Source organism: Pseudopipra pipra, chromosome 5 (genome assembly GCF_036250125.1).
Source record: "Pseudopipra pipra isolate bDixPip1 chromosome 5, bDixPip1.hap1, whole genome shotgun sequence".
Taxonomy (NCBI): domain Eukaryota; kingdom Metazoa; phylum Chordata; class Aves; order Passeriformes; family Pipridae; genus Pseudopipra; species Pseudopipra pipra.
The window spans coordinates 28,272,980-28,282,969 of record NC_087553.1 but is presented as its reverse complement, the minus strand read 5'-3'; the positions used below and the strand labels follow the sequence as shown (position 1 = coordinate 28,282,969).

Genomic DNA, 9,990 nt, shown 5'->3' with positions numbered 1-9,990 from the left:
ATTTTAATTTAGAATAGGCTTAGGGTTGCTTTGTATTCCACTTGGAAGCGTGTGCTCTTATTTTGATAAATGATATTTTAGCATAGAGACTGTTACGTATGTGTGCACACTGATAGCAACACAGCACAAATAATAGGTATGTAAGCTTTGCTTATAGTCTTGCTAATCTGTCTTATCTCAGGTTACTGCCTTGTATAAGAATGTAGTCTTCATATGTAAGTTAAAATACACAGCACATTGTTTACTGTGGTTTTGTGCAGTAAATGTACAACTGCACAGTGACTCTGATGTTAAGAGGACTGCTGCTATCTGCCAAAAGGAACAATTAATATCAAATTTGTCAGAGATGGCGATTTTGTGAAGCTGATACTTTGCTCCTAGCACAAGATTAGGGTCCTTATATATTTTATTCCATCAGCCCAACAGTAAAAAGGTTCTTCATTCTTAATTACTTCTTCAAGCCCCACAAAACAACATTCTAGAGTGTTTATTAAAATTTGAAAGCTACTCCTGCACTGCCTAGGGAGGAAAGTTATTGCTTTTTTTTTTGCATGAGGATGTGGTTATGCAGTGAAATTCTAAATCTCATTTACCTCTTGTGTAACTGGATTACAGAGGAAAATATTAGCATGAGTAATTTGCTTCCTAATATGCAACTCCCTCATTTTGAGCCTTCTAACAATACAATAGATTTTGGTCCAAAACAATAATTGGTAAAGTCTATGGCTAAACCAGCCAATTCATTTAACTTATGCTTATTATTTATCTGAACCGAAGGTGACTATCAACCCCAGGCAAAAAGCCTTACTAATTTTAATTCAGCAGCTAAGTTAAAGCTAATATCTCAGAGGCAGAACCATGCACAAAAAAATATTACATGTAAGATTTATGTTTTAAGAACACAATAGCATATTGACCTACCCCAGAGCATCAGTAGCAAAGGTAGCAGAGAGGATTACAGGAAGATCAGCCTATCTGTGACACTCTTCTAACTGGAACTGATTCAGCAAAACACATTTAGACATTAATCTGGATTCTTTTACACTGGAAGAAAACAGCTATGGCTATTTATGACAGATGTTCTATTTCCATATTGTATTAAGAAAATAGAGTACAGAGACACCCTCTGCTGTGGATATGCAAATAGGCTGGCATCATCCTAGAAAAATATGCAATAATTAATGTAAAGTAATCTTTAATCGAATAATTAAGTATAGCACAAATTGGAGCTAAAAAGATCCACCTCCACTAAAGAGGTGCGGGATAAGGGGAGTGTATTAAAGAAGGTTGAATAACTAAGGTAGGATGAATAATTCAAGTAGGAAAATCCTGAAGTTGCATAAATCTGATAACTGCTGTTTTCTTCCATTTGTTTCTCTTTTCACACCTGTGGACCTGCTGCACACTGTAGTTTCTTCAAAATAGATTTTGTGATGGCAAATCAGTGAGCTTCTGTGACACTACAGTTTTATCACATATTCCTTTTTATGTTGAAGATACCATATAACATTTTTAAAATTGAAAAATCAAAATACGGAACTGCCCAGTTTTATTTTGATGTAAGCATTTTATCAAACTAATGCTTCTCTGAGCAATATCCCAGTGAAGACACTACCCTGCATAAGCCTAATCCCTTTTCATAGAAACATTCAGGTTGGAGAAGACCTTTAAGATCATCAAGCCCAACCTTTAGCCCAGCACTGCCAAGTCCACCACTGGACTGTGTCAGATCTACACGTCTTTTAAATACCTTCAGGGATGGTGACTCCACCACTTTCCTGGGCAGTCTGTTCCAGTGCTTGACAACCCTTTTGGTGCAAATATTTTTCCTAATATACAATCTAAACCTCCCCTAGTGCAACTTGAGACTGTTTCCTCTTCTCCTATCACTTGTTTCTTGGGAGAAGAGACATTTCCCCACCACCACCATTTGAGCAAGGAAAAAATTCAGATTTGCTGTAGAAGCCAAGTCAATTTCTTTTGTTTCAAGTAGGATTGTGTTTACATCAAATCACATTTTACAGTTATTTTGAATGTCTTGATACATTTTGTAATGCACCTGATCTAATGCACAGCGTGTATACAGCACCTAAACATTCATAGCACCTGATTTAGTTAGTATTCAGCTTCTCTTTGTTTATTGCACATTTCTCTCTTGCCACAATTTTTAAACTTCTTTTCATGGAATTTCTTAGTCTCTCTTTTCTACTTCCTTCTACAATATAATACCATCTTTCTCACAGGGAAGATTACCCTGTTAGGCTGGTTGTAGTGAAAACATACATCATGCCTAGGACATGTTTGTGTTAGAGCTCTGCCTCATCCTTTTTTAAGTATGTGCAGCTTCAGTTAGGTTTTGACAGTAAGTTCACCTCCAGTGCTTCAGCCTCAGACTCTTCTAGCAGGCCCATTTCCAGTGGATATCAGGGATGATACAGTGGGTGAGATCTCATGGTAACTAATATAACTATGTCTCCTGTTATTCATAAATCCCACTTTATCTAGGTTCTCTTGATTGGCATAAGAAGTGTCCAAGTGTCCTTAAAGTGAAAGAACATCAGCAAAGTGGAGATTATGATGGTGTTTGTCAGTTAATAGCCACCTACTACATACAGTAAGATACTGCTCCACATACAAGTTTTATCACCAGATGGAGAAGAAAAAAATAAATCTGTTACTGCCTATACTGCTGCTAGGTAAAAACATTGCTTTTGACTCCAGCAGCTGCAGATTTAAAGGCAGCCACAATGACATTAAGGATGACAGCTATTCAGCCACACAGGAACACGTTTTCATGAATAAGGTGCCCAGAATTTGTTCTAGTGTATCGTTTTCCCTATGCTTATTTCAAATACTTTCCTTTTTTCCTCCTTTTTGACAGCGGTGACTTACAGTAGCTAAATAAGGGACATGTTTTGCATAATGAGAAGGCAAAAGAGATTAACTCTAGGTTGTCTTTGCCTGCTGAAATATTTTGCCAAGTCCCATTTCAAATCTTCTTAACGTTATGACTTTGAAGGAATACTTTCCTGTTGCATAAGCTGAAAATGCTTCTGATAATTGCAAAGGAAGGTTTAAGAACAGCGTTCAGGTCATGACCACTCCCAGATATATCTTCAGATGAGTATGAGTTGGAAATTTAACTTGTAGTTTTCCATGAGTTACATTGCCAATTGTCAGTGATTTGAAAGGATTTAGGATCCAGTTAAAGCAAATAGCTCTGATACTGCTTTAAAGAATTTCTCAGTGACTGTTTGCAACTTACCGTATTTCTTACATTACTTCTGGATAGGAAATGAAATGCTGGAAGTGATATATTTTTATAAGTTTTTTAAAAAGCTGTTGTTTAAATATTTTCAAGTATGTATATACTCAAAAATCTGAATAGATTTTTTTTTTTGTGAATATTGCAGAAATATCAAATCTCATGTTTTAGAAGGAAATGATTCTTCTGGAGTCTTCTTGCTATCTTCCTGCTAAGTTTGAGCAGAGAAGCCTCATTTCTGCATCAAAGTCCGTTCAGGTAAGTGGCTGTGATTGTGTTGGTGTCCAGTATATTGTCGTATTCTGCAACATTTTGGTATGTGGCATTGCAAGATGAGACCTTAAAAAACTCTCCATCATACCTATCCTGAGTTGCACTCTCTTGTTAGAAATATAATTAAAAAGTAAGTGGAAGGAACAAACCACATCAAGATTCCAGAGGAATGAAGAGACAGCTGCTTTCTGTGCTATTTTCTCTATTTGACAAAAATAAAGCGACCCCATTCCTACAGTAAATTTTATATAGAATGCTTTTCTTCTCTCTGCTTAGTCATTCTGCCTGTAAGTTTTTGAATAACCAAACGGGATATAAAAAGAAGTAACTCCAGATCACTTACCACACACTATAGTGTTAATATAAAGTATCTTGTTAGATTACCATCTGGTGAAGGTAAGCATTTGTAAAGCACTACATTTGTTTATTCCCAAAGAAATACAGAAAACCTCTCTATATGCTCAGTTTATTAAAAATGGGGGGGGGTTTCCTACTTAGCAAGAAAATTGAACAAATAAATTGTTGATATCATGGTGGAGTTGTTCATCTGTACAGTAACAGGAAAACCAGACAAAATAATCCAAACTTTTAACAGATAATGACAAAGAACACTCAAATCTGTTAAAAAATTTACCATAAAAGGGACAATATGTACAAAAATAAGCTTTTAGAATTTATTTAAAGCTAAAGGGGGGAAGAAACACTAACACTGTTCAGGCAGTTCATGTGATTTATTTAAAGAGGAAGTGTGCCATAAAGAAGGCAGTAGAAACAGTGGTGAGCCATCCAAACTAAAAGTGAAAAAAAAAAAAAAAAAAAGCCTGGTTTAAAAATCATGTTATGAGATTAAGCATCAAAAATGTATAAGAACTCGAGATTCTCCCCTGCCATTTTCTAGCGCGATGCGGCTGTCGATGGGCGAGGGCGCCAGGCGCGCTGGTACCCACGGGGACGGGAGGCCGCAAGTGACTCCCGCACTGCCACCAAGCGGCGGCGGCGGGAGGAGCGCTCTGCACCAGTCAAGGTTTGAAACGAAAAACTACTAAAAAATTCGCATTCTGAGAACTGGTTAAGCACGGTTTTTCTTACTAGTAAAACATTAACCATCATAGACTGCAGTATGGTAATTCTCACTGCAAAAGTATTTTTCCAGTGTTGAAAAACTTCAAGTTACTATAATTACACTGCTAGAAGTATTTATGACAGTTGCACCTTCCGTGGTAATGGAAACTGAGGTTTGCAGACAATATGAAGATATCCGGATTTGTTCCACAGATAAGCTGCTTAGAGGCTGCTTCTTTATTCAGTGCTTGCTGGCTCAGACTACCACTTCTGAAGTGCTCATTTGTTCGTGTCTCTGTCAAATGTTTAAATGACTTACCAATTATCTTAAATTAAATCATGGTGGTTTAATGGTAGGACATACTCTGTCCTAGGAGAACTGCATTAACCAGTTCGAGCATTATGCTCCACACACTCACTACCAGCTTTACTCTCACAGAAGATAAGGCATAAGTGCATCTTATTTTTACTTCCAAAACAATGCTCTCAGAAATTAGACAATGCAAGATTTCATACTGACATTACAAGATTGAAAGCTTTAGGAAATACATATATTCCACTTCCACTCATATGAAAATGGGTGATGGCAACTAAAGGGAAGGCAAGAGATAGTGAAAAAATAACAAAATACAGATACTTTAATGTAACTGTTTAGGGACGGCTTGGACAATGGTAAACAAAACCAAAATGACCTTTTAAAAAAGTTAATATTTACCCATTTAAGTAGTGGCAATATGAAAGATTCATCTCTTTGGGATGCAAAATTTACCCCTTATTTTGGGAGAGAACACAGGCTACTAAGAGTATAGGCTGATTTTTGAAAATTCAATTCCTGCAACTTGTTTCAGCTAGCAAGTAGTGTGACACATAGTTGCGAGACATTCTATAATATTTAAAAGCTGTCAGTTGCAAAAGTATTTTTTAAATATTAATTTTAAAGTGTTAAAAAATATATTTCATAATTAAAATTGTTCCTGATTTTTAAGTTTTTATATAAGCATGCTAAAAATACCTAGAACTGTAACTACACAGCTTCTATTTACTATCAATCTTAAGATTAACACTTTTTCTTAATTTTATCGAGAAATAGAGCTTTGTTCCTTCAGCAAAGACCACTATTCCTATACAAGTTTTGCATCCCTTAATACTGATTAGCGTGATCTTTGTTCTGTTCTTGCTTTCAGGTTCCATACTAAGCAGTACAAGATGAGGAGAGGCACTGCTACAGAACTAAAGAGAGTACAGCTGAACACAGTGTTAGTGCCTGCACCACTCGAAACTAAGTGTTAGCCTCAGGACATGAGAGATGTGCTTCAGCACTACAGAGCCTGCCACTAGGTTCACACTGACAGGTATCTTCAGGCAGAGGAAATGGGGCTGCTATTCAAAAGCTAGTCAGCAAAAGTGAAGTGGCATGGGTTGGAATTAAAAAAAGATAAAGTTGTATTGCAGGGCTGTCAAAAATTCATTTTCCTACTGGGAGGGATGAATTAGTGGATTTCACAGCAAGTGCCCACAATTTCATTGCTACTTAACATATTAGCAAAGTCATGTTCTGTCCCTACAATAGATAAAAAGACATTGAATTGTATCAACAGCTGAATTGGAATCTGAAGTACTCTTTAAAATTTGCAGATGGCAACAGTGAGCTGAAAATCTACTTCAAGCATTTTGTGATGAATGTTTTAAGAACTAGACAAGCACTTTTTTTTTCATACAGAAACCTTTTCCTCATCATTACTTACGTGAAATCTGGTCATTGTGGAGAGTTTGCTTCTGCAATACCTTACATACATTTTGTACTCTTGGAATTGTAGATGCTTGATAAAGTCTTTACCTTTATTATCACATTCCCCTTACATTTATTGTAAAATTATTTTGAATAAAGGTAACCATTAGCATGTCAGATTGTAGGAAGTGTTCTATAGCTAGCAGTTATCCTTTAGAGATCAGTTGTGATCTCAGTTTAAGACTCCCAAGTAAATTCCTAATCAAGACAGTGTCCAAACAGACATTGCTAATGGGACTGGGAAATAAAGGACTTAGGCAGGAGGGGGGAAAAGAAAGGCAATTCCCTCCCAGCCAGTGCCATGGTCCCTTGCACCAACAGCCATGGTGGGCTTAATCCAGGGAGCAGGGACATCAGAGAACAGGCATGATCTCCACAAAGCTGCCTCTCCAACAGGCCTTTTATAAGTAATACTGTAAGGCCACATAATTTTGATTTAAAACTGGTGCTTACCAACAACGGTAAGAGTTAGTGAGAACTGGAACAGAGTGTGCCAGAATGATTCAATGACCAAGCCTGGGAAAGGGCACAGCCTCTTCAGGGTGAGCTAACATGAAAGCTTCGTTAGGCATTAAAACAGGATTTCTAAACAAGCTAACAAGTGTTCAACTGTAGACCAGTTTAAATTTCCATAGAAAATAAAAATAAAACTTGCTAACAGTTTGCCTGCAGGACTTCTGGAGTCAGTTTTCAGTATACACTGAGGTTCTCCAAGTTCTTTGCAGAATAAAAGCAGTGATTCATTCAAGAAGCTCTACTGATTGCACAACATTTCCTATCTAGGATTTAAGGAGGCTGTGTACACTGGCAGAGCCTGAGGATGAATTAAGCCTTTTTTTTGTTTTTAATCTGAGTCTTTTCATAGCTATGTTTAGTATAACCTAAATGCACTTTCAAAAGTTAATAAATTGACTTTCCCTCTGCATTTTTTTCAATAGCAAAACTCATTTCAGAGTGACACAGTACTATCACTCTCAGTGTTGTCAAGCTCACAACCAAACACACCTATCTCTTCTGAACTGTGCACATGTGATGCTCATTACTGCAAAACTGCCATGAAGTAGAAGTGTATTCAGTTATAACAAAATGCTAGGAAGTGATACCCTGAATTTCAACATCTGAGAAGGGCTGGTTTGGGCTGTTGTTTTGAGTTTGATTTGTGTTTGGCTTTTCTCAAAAGAAGCAGGTACTAGCTTATGCAGTAATAAAGACAGGCATTTGATATTGCTATTTATTTCTTTTTAAAAATTAGACAATTCTCAATGTAATATTCTAGCAACATGCTACTAAGCGCTCTGTACATTCCTTTCTTCAGAATAATTCTAACTAGATCTTGGCAAGGATAAACCAAGTAAGACTTACTTTAATAGTACCAACCAGAATTAAACCAGTGGAGAAATACTCCCCTGAATCTGACATTGCATTTATGTGAAATTGCTGTATTGTCTTAATAACTGTTGAAACACAAATATTTAATTTCTCTATTAGAAACATTGTATGTATATTTTTTCATCTTATTCAGAATAATAAAATAAAAATTTCCATGGGCATTAAGGGGAGTTTCAATGAGGGTTCATAAGACAGGCTTTAAAATAGTGCCTGAACCAGTTCTTCCACAGAGTTCTTCATTAAAATCTACACAGTTTCAATAACTATTTTCGGCAGTGCAAATTATGTGTCCTCCAAAAAATTTTAATGAAAACCATTTTAATTAAAACTAGTTTGACAGCCTGCATATGCAAAGTCAAACCACAGGATACTAAATACTTTAGGAAATTTGCCTGCATATCTACAAATAAAACTTCCCTCCAACATCCAATGGAGCAGAAACAATTGTGGTAGCAATTAAAAGATTTTAAGTTGTCAGATTCAAGGTCACTAGTTAAATTATTCAGTCATTTTTAATTCTAGCAAAGACAATCTCTTACAGGCATCTATAGTTTTATATGTTGTTTCCTAAATTGTTTAAAAGCACACTCTTATATTCTCTATTTTACAGTGTTGTGCTTTTTTACTTATCCATCTGTACCAGTTTTTAGCTGAAAGTTATTGTTCAATTTGTACAAATCACCCATAATTTAAACTGTATAATTACATTTCATGTAATCTCACAATTTCATTGGGTAATTAAGTGATTCTCTATAACTTTTTTATCAAAAAAAAGCAATATACAATTAATAAATCCCTGTAGGATTTTCCCCCCTCACGAGCACTGACACTACATATTTAAATACACTGAACCGAATCCTTGGGCATGTCTGATGAGTTGTGCAGAAATCAGACATGCATGCAAAATGGCTCCAAGCTCACCTGTCACAAAGGGCTGGATCCTAGAGCAGGGCTATATCCTCATCACAGAGAGAGGAAAAATAAAGTGTGAATGTCTAAGTTACATCAGCTGTACAGATACAGTGGACCTTCACGCAGAAGGAAAGCCCAGTAGTATGCCCTCTTACTTAAATTCTCCAGCATTTACTGTGGTATTTTAGGAGCACGTATGGAAACGGTATAGGGAAGTCTATAGCACCAGAGGATTATTCTTAAAATCCTCTCTGGGCAAATTACACTGAATTTAGGGCCAGTTTAGGGGCTGGTATTTTAATTTTCAGTAGCTATACTATTCTAGAGGATCTAGCCCATATCATCATAGTGCAAATGTAACATCTTGTATGGATACCTTCTGGTAACAATCAAACAACATATCTTTAACAAACAGAGGTACAGTTTGTTAGTGAGGTGTGGTACATGTGGTACACCTTTTTTCACAGCTGAGCCCATCCCCTTTTCAGAAAACATTTTAAAAATAACATTTCCTTTGATAATATTAAAAGTAGATGATATGACTTTTTCATTTTTAAATTAATAAAGTACAGTACAAACTGATTTTTCCCAAGTCAATTCAGTTTAAAATGAGCTGAAAAAAGTTACAATGTTTAATGAAAAATTCAGAATAGTACCTAGTTCACAAACATTTTTTTGTAATGAGAAAACTTTGTCTGTGACCAAAAAAATAACCACATCTTAAGTGATTTACAGACAGTATTTTAGATGCCACCATCACCTGAAGTTCTGATGTTCTTGCACTGCCAGAACACTGTCCTACTGATGATCAACATTCATCTTCTTCATGTGATGAAGCAGGGCATCTTTTTCCATTTGGACCTCAGCAAGAGCCAGTTTGGCTTTGGCTAGTTCCCGTTTGAGACATTCATTTTCTTCAATAAGCTAAAATGATCGGTTGAGAAGACAAAGCTGTTAGTATTCCTGCATACTGACAACTTTTTCCATTACAGTAACTTTAAAATACTATATGCTCACATTCATTCCTGAGCAGAGGCTTGCTGGGACTGAGTCAATTGCAACTGATTCCCAGTTAATGAGTGTAGAACACAGAGAGAGCTGATGCAATTAGCTCAAAAGGCAGGATAGCCAGTGTTTTAGCTATGCCATTTCTATTCTGGAGTGGAGTGGAAATGACCCCAGGTTCTGAGCTCCAGGAACGGATTCTTACGCAGTAGAAAAAAACAACCAAATTGATGTGTGGAATGTGTTCTGTCCTCATCGATTCAAAACCCAGGTATGACTGATAGATTAGTAAGGG

At 36.4% G+C, this 9,990-nt stretch overlaps 1 protein-coding gene across 3 annotated transcripts in view; it reads right to left on the bottom strand.

The window, feature by feature from the left end:
* Positions 1-7,606: 7,606 nt before the first annotated feature.
* The window catches only part of BLTP3B (bridge-like lipid transfer protein family member 3B), a 53,790-nt gene continuing 51,406 nt past the window's right edge, over positions 7,607-9,990 (bottom strand). For all 3 annotated transcript variants that reach the window (XM_064655350.1, XM_064655353.1, XM_064655352.1), the window contains one exon: positions 7,607-9,614. In XM_064655350.1, coding sequence (XP_064511420.1) covers positions 9,489-9,614 — 126 coding nt within the window. In that variant the 3' untranslated portion in view covers positions 7,607-9,488. The remainder of the gene's footprint in view (positions 9,615-9,990) is intronic.